The sequence below is a fragment of the Ailuropoda melanoleuca genome, chromosome 13, assembly GCF_002007445.2.
Source record: "Ailuropoda melanoleuca isolate Jingjing chromosome 13, ASM200744v2, whole genome shotgun sequence".
Lineage (NCBI taxonomy): Eukaryota > Metazoa > Chordata > Mammalia > Carnivora > Ursidae > Ailuropoda > Ailuropoda melanoleuca.
The window spans coordinates 89,032,414-89,045,197 of record NC_048230.1 but is presented as its reverse complement, the minus strand read 5'-3'; the positions used below and the strand labels follow the sequence as shown (position 1 = coordinate 89,045,197).

Below are 12,784 nucleotides of genomic sequence, written 5' to 3'. Positions count from 1 at the left end.
TGTCATGGAGAGCTCTCCAGAAGGGAAACAATATGTGGCCCTGGAAGGAATAGGGGGCTTGACTCACCTGGGAACTCACCATGTCTTATCCCCAGTGGCTTTATTCTTCAACCAGAGAGTGAAGCTGATGTCAATCAACTAATATTTATTCAAGACCCTTGAAATGGCAGGGCTTTTGGGTGACAGTGTTTTAAAGGGTAGTCTAAACAGAATGTAAATTCTCCATACTAGGATACAACCATTTGGAGTTGTAGTTTTTTTTTTTAAATATATTTTTTATTTTTAATATTTTTATATTTATTTTGTATTTTTTAATTTTTTAATTTATTTTTGAGATTGGCTATTTATCATTTTACACTCACCTAGAAAGTGCTGACCGAAAGGGCTATGACAAGAGTATGTAGATAAAGTGGCAGTGAGTGAGAGCTGCTTGGTGTTTTCATTGGCTTTTCTCTAGACACCTGAAGAACCACTCTCTGAAGAAGACAGATCAGGACCATCTCCAGATACTAAATGTAGACATGTATGTGTTCATACGGTCATTTTTCACATTTGAATGGCAGCTCTAATTCTACATGGTTCAGCCAGTGAAATGCCTCCTCCATCTTCCTGAATTTCAGGAGGATGGACATTCTTTAAATGCAGGCTTTAAATGTAAATTCCCACCTCCTGGTTCAGAGCTATCACCTTCAGAAGTTGTGGGAAAGGAGGACAGGACTAGACTGGCATTCTTGAAAAGCCTCAGGAGCATTAGCAGACACCTGTTCAGAACAAACTTGAGGCCTGGTATTCCGGAGATGGCATTCAAAGTGAACTCATTAAAAGTGAGTTACTTCCTCCCAGGAAATGAGATATGGTAGGAATATGCAAACAACTGAGAAAAGATCTGGGTTGAATCCAAGCTCCCCTACTTATCAGCAGTGAAACCCTCTGCAAGTCACTTTTTATGTCTTGGCCTCTGTTCTTGAATTTGCAAAACATGAACAATATCTACATAAATGTACCAACCTTCAGTTGGTTATGAGGCTCAAAGGAGTGACTGTATTAACCAGTCAATAGTAAACTAGTGAGCACTTCACTCATGAATATGGAAAACACAGACAATTAGACTAAGTCCAATTTTTTGTCATAGTCCTACTGAGTGACTTACACATTGAAGGGGATCGGTTTTCTGATCATTAGAGTCACCTCTTTCTTTCCATTTGGGCAAGTGTTGAGTTTCTCAGGTGACCTCAGCTCTGGTTCACCTTCCTCTTAATTTCAAAAGTCCAGCACATTCATTGTACTTCCAACACAGAATGATGCTTTCACGCGGGAAGGAACATGCGATGAGGTGCCTGTTTTCATGCAAAAGTTTAAAATCCAAAACAAGCCAATAAAAAAGCGGGGCAGCACTTAGTTGGCCACACCCACACCTCCATACAGAATTGTAGCCTGAGCAGCCTCGACAAAGGGTGCGCTACTCTTCCAAATGCTGCACCTGCTAGTTACTAGCTGGTGTGGCCTGGGGACAAAGGGCTTCACCTGGCAAAGCCCTGCGTTCTGCACCCCACAGGGGATGGCCGTGCCTGCTTCACAGGGGTGAGGCCAGGCCCCGCTGACATCACTTGGACAGAACCCTGGCTCACAGGAGAGGCTCCAGAAATGTCAAAGTCCCTTCTTATCATGACCTTAGATTAAAAGCCGCATCCCTCCAGTGCAGCAAGTGTATGTTTGTTTTTGGAGAAAATGAGCCCTTGGGCTCTGAGTGTGAGTAGCATATCAGAACTTCACTTCAAAAGTAGCTGGCAGAAGAGCCTCCCAGGGAACAGCACTCTGGTTGATGTTACAGTCTCAGCAGGGAAGGCAGGGAAGGCCGTTGTTCCCTCGGGACCCTTGTCTCTGTGGGCTGGTTGGCGCTGTGGCCACATAGCTAGGTGCTGACATCAGCGCGCGCCTGGCTCCCCCCACTGGGCTGCCCCAGAGGAAGCTTCTTCCACCGTTCAGCTCCCCTGTGCATATGGCAAGTGAGCTGGTCTCCCCTGAGGGGCAGGCTGTGGCGGGACAGAGGACAGGATAGCCTGGGTGGCTATTCCGCCTTCCCCTAGAAACCTTTTTCAGTTCCAAGCACACCACAAGGGCACATTCCTTCCAGTTTCTCTCCTCAGCAACACCCGACTCTAACCCCGCCCCGTCAACCAGGCTTAAACCACGAGAAAACAAACAAGGCTTTGATTCCTTTGTGAGAAAATCAAAGAGCTGCTGAAACTTACTTAAAGGAGAAAGAGACAGAGAGAGAGAGAGAGAGAGAGAGAGAGAGAGAGAGGAAGGGAGGGAGGGAGGGAGGGAGGGAAAGAAGGCGAGAGAGAGAATTCCCTACCACATAGTGTTTACTATTTTCAACAAACAGACCCAATCAGAAAGAAGAAATCTGGGTTTAGCTCTATGAACTGCCTGGAAATATTTGGTAGCTCTTTCGGCTGTGGCTGCCCAGTGAATGAGGTCCCTGAAATTAGCCTTTTAGAGTCAACCTTCTGAAATTTAAAGAAAAAAAAAATCCTTGCAACACTCTTGCCCTGGAAAAAAAGATGCCCTGCCAAATTCAAATTTTCCTTGGCCAAAGAAACTATTAACAATTCAGCCCTTCGATGAGGTTATAAAGAAAATATTTCCCCTGACTTTGGAGAAAACACTTTCATGTGACCTCCAAATATGTTACTTATTTGAAAGGTACACAAAATAAACTTGTCTTTTTTTTTTTTTCTTTTTGCTTACTCCAAAACCATGTTGCTTAAGGAATTCTGTGGCATCAGAAGCCAGCAGGGCGGTTACCCTTTTGGTAAAAGGGGGACAGGGTGGTGGTCCCAGGGAGCTTCTGGATGTGGTTCTATTGTGGTTACTGAGCTGTCACTTGTCACACAGGTGTGGTCACTATGGAAACGAAATCCAGGGGCACACCCGTGATGGCTGCACTCTTGCGAAGCACACTGTCCCTCAGTGAAAGGTGTCCTTCCCAAACAAAGCAGAGGAAAACACCCTCCCAGAAGACAGCACAAATACCTTTCTATTCGTGCATTGCCTGCAGAGACGCACTGCTGGGAAACAGGCCACGGCTATGTCACACACACAGCCCAAAATCAGGTGGGCCCCCGGACCCTCAGAAGGCAAACTTTACCCCTTAACAGTACCATTCTGGGGTTCCCATCCATGGCTCCCCAAAACACTTGCAAGCATGGCTTGCAGCCGCTGGGGAGACAGGTTTAAGGTGAGGGCTGCTTTGAGAACCTACGGTGCCATTCCAATGGGCGGAGGGCATGGAGTGTGTTGTTGTTTTGAACTCCAGAGAAAACTTCAGCCAAGAGAACTGCCACGGGATGATGCACTGTTCTACAAGGTTACGGGACTCTTTGTGTTTAAAAAGAAAAAAAAAAGGCCAAGTGGGGACTTACCGATTTGGTCTTCGGGGATCAGTGACTCGATGGGGGGGTCCAGCTCTGAGCTCTGAGCCAAATAGTTCTTCACCTGGGTCATGAACTGCCGGATGGTCTGCAGCATGTCGGTGCTAGACACGTGGCACTCCTTGTTCTCCTGCAGAAAGCTCACGTAGTCCTGCACCAGGCAGCCGAAATAGGTGCACTTGTCCCGGGACAGCTCCGCAATCCTCCTGACCATGCGCTTCTCGGGGGTCATGAAGGAGCTGAACACCCCACTCATCTTGCGCAGCTGGGACTTGACGAGCTTGGGCAGCACGAAGGAGCTGTTCCTCTTCTTTTTGGACTTGATGGGGGGGGCCATGGTCTCCTGGTCACTCTCTTCTTCGCAGTCCTCCAGGCTGCTGTTGGTGTCCGCCTCGTAGCCAAACAGGGGCATGCTGCGGTCGAACTCCAGCGAGTCGGAGGAGGAAGTGGAAATGCTCATGTCGCTCAGCCTCTGTCTGCCTCCATGCCACGGGGGCCGTGATTCAGGGCCGGCGCTCCTTGTGCAATCCCGCGGGGCCTCCGCAGGCGGGGCCCCACCTGGCCTGCCAGCTGTGCCCCGCTCCGGCTCCTCCGGCTCCGGCTCCTGGCCCGGTCGAGGCCGGCGGCCGGTCAAGGTCTTTGCGCTGCCTTCCGCCTCAAGAAAAGAAGCCTGCTTCTTCAGCCGGGGTGGAGGGATGGGGGTTGGTTTCGTTCCAAGCAGAGCTACGTTCCCATGTTTGTTATGGTTGACTGTTTCTGGCATGCTCGCCCGGGTTTCAGTCCTGGACAGCTGAGGGCTTGTGTGGAGACTATTAATAGCGGGTGGCGGGGGCCTGGGTGGGGGGGACCGAGGCCTCTCGGTGCCATTCGCGTTGGGAGTCCTTGTGCAGGGCCGTTTCAGGCCTCCACTGAGGTCCTGGCTGTGCACTTTCAAGAAAAGAGGATTAATAAAACACAGGGCTCCGTTGGTCTGGCTGCACTCCAGCTCCGAAGGCGTCCTGGTTTTTATAGAATGCACTCCATTTATAAGGCAGAGCTGACGAGAGGCAGGACAAACACCGTCTGAGGAGAGAGGCCTATGGGGAGGTGGAGGGTTTGGGGGTTTGTTGTCAGCTGGAGAGCTCCAAAAATCTGAAAGTCATTATCAGTGAACACAAGAATGTAAATACAGTACTCTCGGGCCATTCCTTCACAAATTAAAAAAAGCACACTTGCATGACAACACACGTCTTTGAAGGGGGAGGCGCCACACTTGCGTGTTTTTTTTTTCTTTTTCTTTTTTGCTTTAACTGCATTCCCTTACTGGAAAGGGTAGAAGTTTTGCCAGGCCCAACTGTGGGCTCACAGGAAGGCTCCAGGGGCTTTTCACCTTCAAAGCCTCTGAGAAGTGGCTTGGCTAACATACAAAGCCAGCCCGGTCTTTGCACAGGTGAGGAAAGGACTGGAATTGTTACAGGATAAGCCTGGAAAAGGCCACGGGGCTCCCGACTTGCTTTACAAAAACTGAGCTTACTCGCAAAGCAAGCCACCCTTTCCAAGCCACTTCTCCTGGAGGTGCCCTCCAGAGGACCTGGCAGTTCCCCTTTAATGGGCCGGACCAGCAGCTGGGCCTGGGGGATGTTACACAATCCACTTGGGGTTTTACACGTTCAGCATTAAAACCCTAAAGGAGGAAAAATACACTCACGGAACCCATCAGCAGAAAAAAAGGACAGCAGACCTATGCAAATGCTGAGTGCAAGTTCAACCATTTATCTTAGTGGTTAGCTGCCCATACTCCCTAAATCCGAGCCCTCCTTACTATGGCCACATGCACTCAGCACTCTTTGGAGCCGTGCACATTGCTTACTGCAGCTGAAAGGCCCTATGTTACTTACACACAGGGCTTGGGTTTCCACGCAAATCGTGGGAGATGGTGATGGTGATGTCTGTTGTGATTTCCATTTGGATTAGGTTTATTCTCTCTCTATAGCTTTGCCTTGTTGTGTTTGCCTAAAATGCATTTCTTTTCTATGGGCCCAGAATGGCTAATCATGGGGGACAACGGGGAGGCTGGCATTGGGAGCCAATGTTCAGTCCTCTGTGTGTCGTAAACATTACTGATAAGTGTCACCTGCTTCCTCTTGCCCTTCCTTTCCTTCTCTCTGGCTCTGTGCTGTCCAAATCAACGAGAGCCATTGAGCGCTTAACATCCACGCACTGCAACAGAAGCATTCAATTTTAAATTTCGTTTCATGTCAATTAAATTTAAAAACAGATGGGCAATTCGATTACTGGCAAACTTTTAAGTAGTTTTGAAACTAGGGTATGTTATGTGAATGTAGTTTTTCAACTGTAAATTTAATGAAATCTAAATACAGGTCACGTGTTTCTGATGAAAATTTAATGTCCGTAGAGAGATGTGCTGTAAGGATAAAATACATACTGGATTCAAACACTTGGTATAAAAAATAAAAAGAATGGAAAATACCTCATTAATGCCTTTAAAATATTGCTTTTATTGCATTAATACTTTGAAAAATATTGCTTCTTTGTCAAAATATTTCAGATCTATTACATTAAATAAAATAAATTCTGAAAATTAATTTCACCTGTGTCTTTTTAATTTTCTTTAATGGGGCTACCAGAAAATTTGAAATTACACACTGGCTCGCCATATATGCATTTCTCTTGCCCAAGTGTAGGTCTGGGTGGAATGGCTCCCACCACCTTTGGGTCCATCTTAGGCTTCTACTGCCACCACTCCCAGACTTTATAAGGTTTAGTACATTTCGCTCCCACATATGTGTATTCTCCCATATGGACTATAGACCTGGGTGGTGGGGGAGGGGAGGGACGGACACTATTAACTTTTGACCCCTTGGTGTGGGGCCTGTCACATAGCAGATCCTCCAGAAACATTTGTTGGAAGGACAAATAAATGCAGTAGAGTTGTAGAAAGTGCTATCTCTTCACAAAATGAACAATGTGTACACTGACAATTATAAATTGAGTATGTATTAATTAGACCTCATTTGCTTCTGGTCAGTGGCCACTAGAACAAGGTATTTTTGCATTTAGCTTTGCAGGACATAAATGCTGATCATGACAGTTCAGTCCTTCGTCCCCAGCATGAAGTAGGCACTGCACATTGACCACAGAACCAGGAGTTTTGTGGATGGAGGTCAGCAGCGAAAACAGACCTGGTGCAAGTCTTCAGGAGGCCTGCGATCTAGTTAGTTATATTCACTTAAATTCAAGAAATGTCTTAAACTCTCTCCAAAGGTATCTGAAACTCCATTGCAAGAGATGGCGTAACTTTTCAGCAGAGACATTTATCCTACCCTGGCATTTATACCAGGAATTAGTTTCCCAATCCCACTACCTAATTGCCCATCAGACAGGCTTCAGACATATGTAGCAATTCTTTTGAAGCAATCTAAGTTTGAGAAGGGAGTCTGAATCTATCTCCAGGTTTCTCAGAGGTCCTAGGAGCCCTGGTACTTGCATTTCAGCATCTCAAATTTCCATTCCAATACAATGGCCTGGTTGTTAATCTTTTGTAAGACTGAAGCCCTAAAAATCTTAAGAGAATCTCCCCTTTCAATCTAGGGGGAAAGCTCACCCTGCCTCCAAAAGTTAAACCCACATAATTCCTGAGGGCAATGGGACAAGGAAGTGAAATTGGGTGAACTGTATGTCCTGATCCATTGTCAACCACCGTTCAGAAGTGTGATGTTGCATTTAGGGGCGTTGGCAAAGGGGTGGGAGGGGAACCCAGTGCCCAGCTGGCCAGAGGGAGGATGCATGGCAGAATAGGGGACATGGCCCAGGACACCAGGACTGAAACTGAACAACAAGAGAGGAAGTGAGACAGATGTTACTCGAGATGCCTGCACGGTCAAATTCCCCAAAGCACAGAAGTGCCGTCAATGCCCGTGTGTTCTTCCAGAACAGAAGTAGTGCACGTGAGATGTACTATTTGCTGGCCATGGAAGGTCTTTCTCCAGTAAGACGCCACAGAAAGGAAAGACAGGACCCACTAGGGAAGTTTGTATTCCATTAGGACTCAGATATTTAAGGTAGCTAAACCCATTCATGGGAGACGCTGGGGAGATGTGGGGGTTACCCAGGCAAATGGAGGACTTGCCTCTGAGAGTCAGCTCAATGTTCGACTTAGAAAAAAGACTCTTGGCAGGTGTGATTCAGGGACCTCATGGACCTAGAGGCCAAGTTTTGCCACGGAGATGGGGATTGTTTTTCAATGGAACAGTATATCAACAGCCAGCCTAACACTGACTCTGCTCCATACACCATTTCAGGAGAGACCTGGTCAGCGTCTCATTCATGGGAGACGCTGGGGAGATGTGGGGGTTACCCAGGCAAATGGAGGACTTGCCTCTGAGAGTCAGCTCAATGTTCGACTTAGAAAAAAGACTCTTGGCAGGTGTGATTCAGGGACCTCATGGACCTAGAGGCCAAGTTTTGCCAACGGAGATGGGGATTGTTTTTCAATGGAACAGTATATCAACAGCCAGCCTAACACTGACTCTGCTCCATACACCATTTCAGGAGAGACCTGGTCAGGGGCACCCACTTACTTAGTCCCAGCTGGGCTAGTTCTTCAAGCCGAGCCTCAGTCTTGGCTGTTGAAATGGCATAAGGCAACTTCAAGGTAAACGGCAGAACATCCCTGATTTTTCAAAAAAGAGAATATTTGTAATTATGTGTCTTGTTTCTATCTCTTCTTTGCATTTCCACCCTAGAGATGTTTTAGCTTCAACTGAAATGTCCTAAGGAGACACTACATCATACCTACACAGACTTTGTGTTTACTGGGGATAGGACCGCAGGATTACTATTTTTGCCTCTAGTAACACACTCGGACAGCCTGAGAGATAGGCTGACTGGTTTTGGTTATCTGTAACAAGGACCAAATTTCCTTCCTGGGGTAGCTGACATGTACCTAGTGTTAGCATCAGAATCCCTATGTTGGTGGATCTTACATATACACACATAAAACATTACGTACTAATTTGCCACATGTTCTGTACATTGGGCCCCAACTCACTGAGCAGGAATGTATAATCCTAAACCAAGATTTATATCTCACTTCCTTACACACGGCAGGTTCTCCACCATCTGTTGGTTTTACTTTGACATTTTCCAGCTAGAGCCCATGCGTTGTGCTTTGTGTACTGGAGACAAGAACTCCCTCTTGTATTAAGGTAGGGCTTCTCTATCTGTTATGTGCACACAAATCCCTGGGAGTCTTGTTCTACTGCACACTCTGATTCAGGAGGTCTGGGTGAGGCTGAAAATTTGGCATTTCTGCCATGCTCCCAGGCGATGTTGCTGCTGCTACCCCTGCACCATGCTGAGTAGGGGGGCAAATGGAAAGGAATTCATGCAACAGCCTGCCCCCAAGCAGCATGGCACCATGGGTGGACCAGCAAACACAGGCACCCAACATTACAGACCGACAGGCCCAACAAGAAGACACAAGGGTCCTTCCATGGCCAGCAAATAGTGTCACCACTAGTAAATGCATGGACCATGGCCTCCTGCTTTCTACAAAAGAACAAAAGCAGACCTAGCAAACACCTGTTCATTTTCATATACATGGGATAAGCATTGGTGATTCCCCACCCCCCAGGGCTCTCACAACGCCTTGCCTGATACAGACAGGGAGAGAGCGTGTTTTGAGTAAATGAATGAATGAATATACAATAACAATAGTGACTTATCCAAAAAGAAATTATTTTTTTCAGCGGTGGTACTGGTCTTACAAAAAAAGAACTTGGGGGCGCCTGGGTGGCTCAGTCTGTTAAGCGGCAGACTCTTGGTTTCGGCTCAGGTCATGATCTCAGAATCCGGGGATTGAGCCCTGCTTCAGACTGAGAGCAGAGCTCAGCAGGGAGTCTATGCAAAGGCTCTCTCTCCCTCTCCCCCTCTTTTTGCCCCTCCCCCGCTCATGCTTTCTCTCTCAAATAAATAAATAAATCTTTTTAAAAAAAGGAATTCATTCATTCATTCAACAAATGTTTATGATCATCTATGATGTGCCAGACACTGTTCCAGGTGCTGAGAACAAACAGACAAAAGACCCTGCCTGCCTGCATGGAGTTTCACTCCAGTGGACACCAAAAGACAAAGAACAAATATGCTATTTATAGAATACATGAGAAGGGGGTGTGTGCCACAGAGTTAAAAAAACATGCAAAAGGGGAATAACAAAGAGTATTCAAGAGTGAGAGTTGGCCAGAGAAGGCCCCATGAGCAGGTAGCATTTGACTGAAGATCTAAAGGGGGCCAAGGGGTAAACCATGAAAGAAAGAACATTCTAGGCAGAGGGAGCAGCAGGTGCAAAGGCCCTGGAGTGCGAGAGGGTCTGGCATATATGAAGAACAGCAAGGAGGCCATCATGGCTGAGGTGGAGTAAGTAAGGGACAAAACCTAGAGCTTCTGCCTATATTTTGTCTACACAAGATGCTGTGAAAATTTCCATTGAAGAGAATGACTAACCCAAACAACTCATTGTTTACAGTGAGATCAGGCAACATTCTAAATTCAGTCAGGTTAAATCTGGATGACCTGAGGATTCTGGAACCCCTGAAGCTGTTGACAATGAGTAACAAATTAGTAAGGTCAATGAAAAGAGTAAAACATGAATACAATGTAATTTGTCGCATGGCCTCGAATATACTGCTCACATAAATACTAGGGGTGGGAGGTCAGGAGGTGGCTCTTTTCCGAGTTGTTTCCAGGGTCCCTTTCCTCTGCCTCCAAATGTTGTGAGTACCCCCTTCTTGTCCACTTGCATCTGTTCTGGATGAAGCAGGCGGAGCCTCAGGGGTCGGCAGCATTTGTAATAGCTGCTGCCTAACCCGGGAGAGGCAATGACTCAGATTATAATCTTAAAGAAGATTAATGGGAAGCAGAACTTTGCAACGCCAAAGCATCATATAAATATATGCTTCTACGGCTGTACAAACTTAATTAAAATCTTCCTTCTTTAGACATTTGGGAGAAAGCCACATATGACAAAACCAACCTGTTTATTTTAAGCTTTTACCTTGCCTAATGCTGTACCTGGAGCCTAAACATCACATGGCTGGTTTGGGTTTTTCTTAAGGGCACGTATGGCAGGAAACCACACCTGTATCTCACTAATGGCTCGTTTTCGGCTTTGATCTACGGGAAAATTAGATGTTGCACATGAATCCTTTTCCACTGCACCAGCTAAGGGTACAACATAGCACACACACACACGGTTGCTTCCCTCTCATTTTATCCTGTTAAGGAAAGGAGCCCTGATTCTAAAACCTACATAACAGACTAAATAAAGCCAGCTTAGGTATAAATGTTTCACTCAAGAGTTTTAGGACACACATAATCTACTTTTTAACCTTTACTCTATATGGCACGTTTCTAAAGGGGAGGAGACTAACTAGTGAGCACTTACTATTGCACCAAGCACTCTAACTCACGAGGGACCCACACAGGCCGCTGGGAAGAAGCTCTGATGTCCTCCATCCTGTGGATCAGGAGCACAGGAGAGCATAGATGCGGAGGTCCTGGCACCCAATCACAGAGCTCATGTGGAATTAAGTGGGGCTGGGAACCCAGGTCCATTGGACCCCAAGGTCCATGGAGGAGTGCTGTGGAGTGACAAGATATGGGCTCTGGCACCAAGGCAGATCTGGATTTAAATCCAGTATCTGCCACATATTAATTGAATGATCGTTGGCAAGTGTCTCACTCTCTGAGCCATGGTGTCTTCACGATCCTAATTTCAGAGTTGCCATGAGGATGAGAAATTATGTCTGTATGGTACCTAGCACATTTATAGAAAGCCCCTGAAATTATAATTACACTTAGTCAATACTAATTAAGAATTATTATTTCGTCTAGCCCTTTGCTACTCAAAGTGTAAACTGTAGGACCAGCAGCATTGGCCTCATGACCAGGGAGGCTGTTGGAAACGCAAACTCTCAGACAGTGCCCCAGACCACCTGAATCGGAATCTGCGTTCTAACAAGATTCCAGGTGATTCTAGCGTGCTCCAAGACACTGAGGATGCCGAACTGACAGAGAGCAACCAGGCCTTCATGGCCAAGGTTTGTGTCTCATTTGTGTTCTCAGCCTGACTCTTCATGGACGTTCCTGATGTAACAAGCCACATGCTGACTGATTCAGGAATTCCCAACCTAGTGCACCTGTGCATATGCATTCCAGGGGAACACCGGGGCTGACAACCCAACCACTTTCCCTATGTGGATACATTTACATACCAGTAACCAACTAGAACATTTCAAAAATATTGTGGTCAGACTGGGTCAAATCAAGTACTGATGACTAAGAACATCGATTTGGGTAAACGAGTAGCATAAAGCATTAGAGGAGAAACAAAAACATGAAGAACCTTTGCATTTTGAGGGACAAAATAGGTTAATGAGTCTCAGGGGTCTCTGATCACAGAATGTCAATGTGGGGATTTTCCCATCAGCACCTTATATTGGTATCTTGTTTTGTAGTGTAGAGAAGGCTTTCATGTGCTTTATCTTCCTCAACTATCAAACAGCCCTGGACAGCAGGTATACCAGCCCATTATGAATACTGAGGGGAGAGATGGTATCTTTTGTTTGCTATATAGGTGTAACAATTTTTCACAACAACAGGATAGTCAACAAGCCAACTCTGAAGAGTAAGCATTGGCCAACTTCACCTCCGATCAACATGTTAGTGTTGAAATTCACTTTTGGGAACTGGTTGGCCTCAAACCAGACCAGGTGTGGCTTCCTGGGGCTGGTGAGGGCTTCTGCACTGGCTTCTTCTTCTATCTGGGCAGCAGATATTCTTCCTCACACAGGCCAAGGGCTCTTGCCCACGGGATCCAACTCTAGATGAACCCCTTGGTTTCTTCCTCCGGGTTATCAGCCCTGGATGCCCCCACTGAAAGTGCCTCCCCACCCTCAGGGCATTGGCTGTGTGGCTTTGCCAGCCTGGGGATGTCTCGGGATCAATAGCTCAGTGCCTGCCCCTGGGAGGGTCTAACCCAATAGGTACAACAAACGTCTAACTCTGTCTTTGAGCCGGGCTTGATCCTTAAATTGACGTAAAGGAAAGGAACCCCAAACAAGCTTCTTTGTTTCACACTGGGATGGCTGTGAGACATGATCTTTGGAAACAACCCAGGAATGCATGCCTGTCTGCGCTCCATTGTCTGCAACAGGCACACAGAGAAGCCAAGGGGGCCAACTGAGCCCTGCGGCCCTATGGGGAAGCAACATCAGTCTCTGCAGAGGAAGAGTGTGGATTCTGAAGCACCAAAAGAGCACTCCATTTGAAAAACTATGATGGCTAGC

At 46.6% G+C, this 12,784-nt stretch overlaps 1 protein-coding gene across 9 annotated transcripts in view; it reads right to left on the bottom strand.

Annotated features, from left to right (window-relative positions):
* The window catches only part of RIN2 (Ras and Rab interactor 2), a 232,766-nt gene that overhangs the window by 21,017 nt on the left and 198,965 nt on the right, over window positions 1-12,784 (bottom strand). For all 9 annotated transcript variants that reach the window (XM_034641492.1, XM_034641491.1, XM_034641494.1 and 6 more), the window contains 2 exons: window positions 8,018-8,109; window positions 3,429-4,568 (listed from right to left, as the gene is read on the bottom strand). In XM_034641492.1, the coding sequence (XP_034497383.1) occupies window positions 3,429-4,568; window positions 8,018-8,109 (1,232 nt within the window). The remainder of the gene's footprint in view (window positions 1-3,428; window positions 4,569-8,017; window positions 8,110-12,784) is intronic.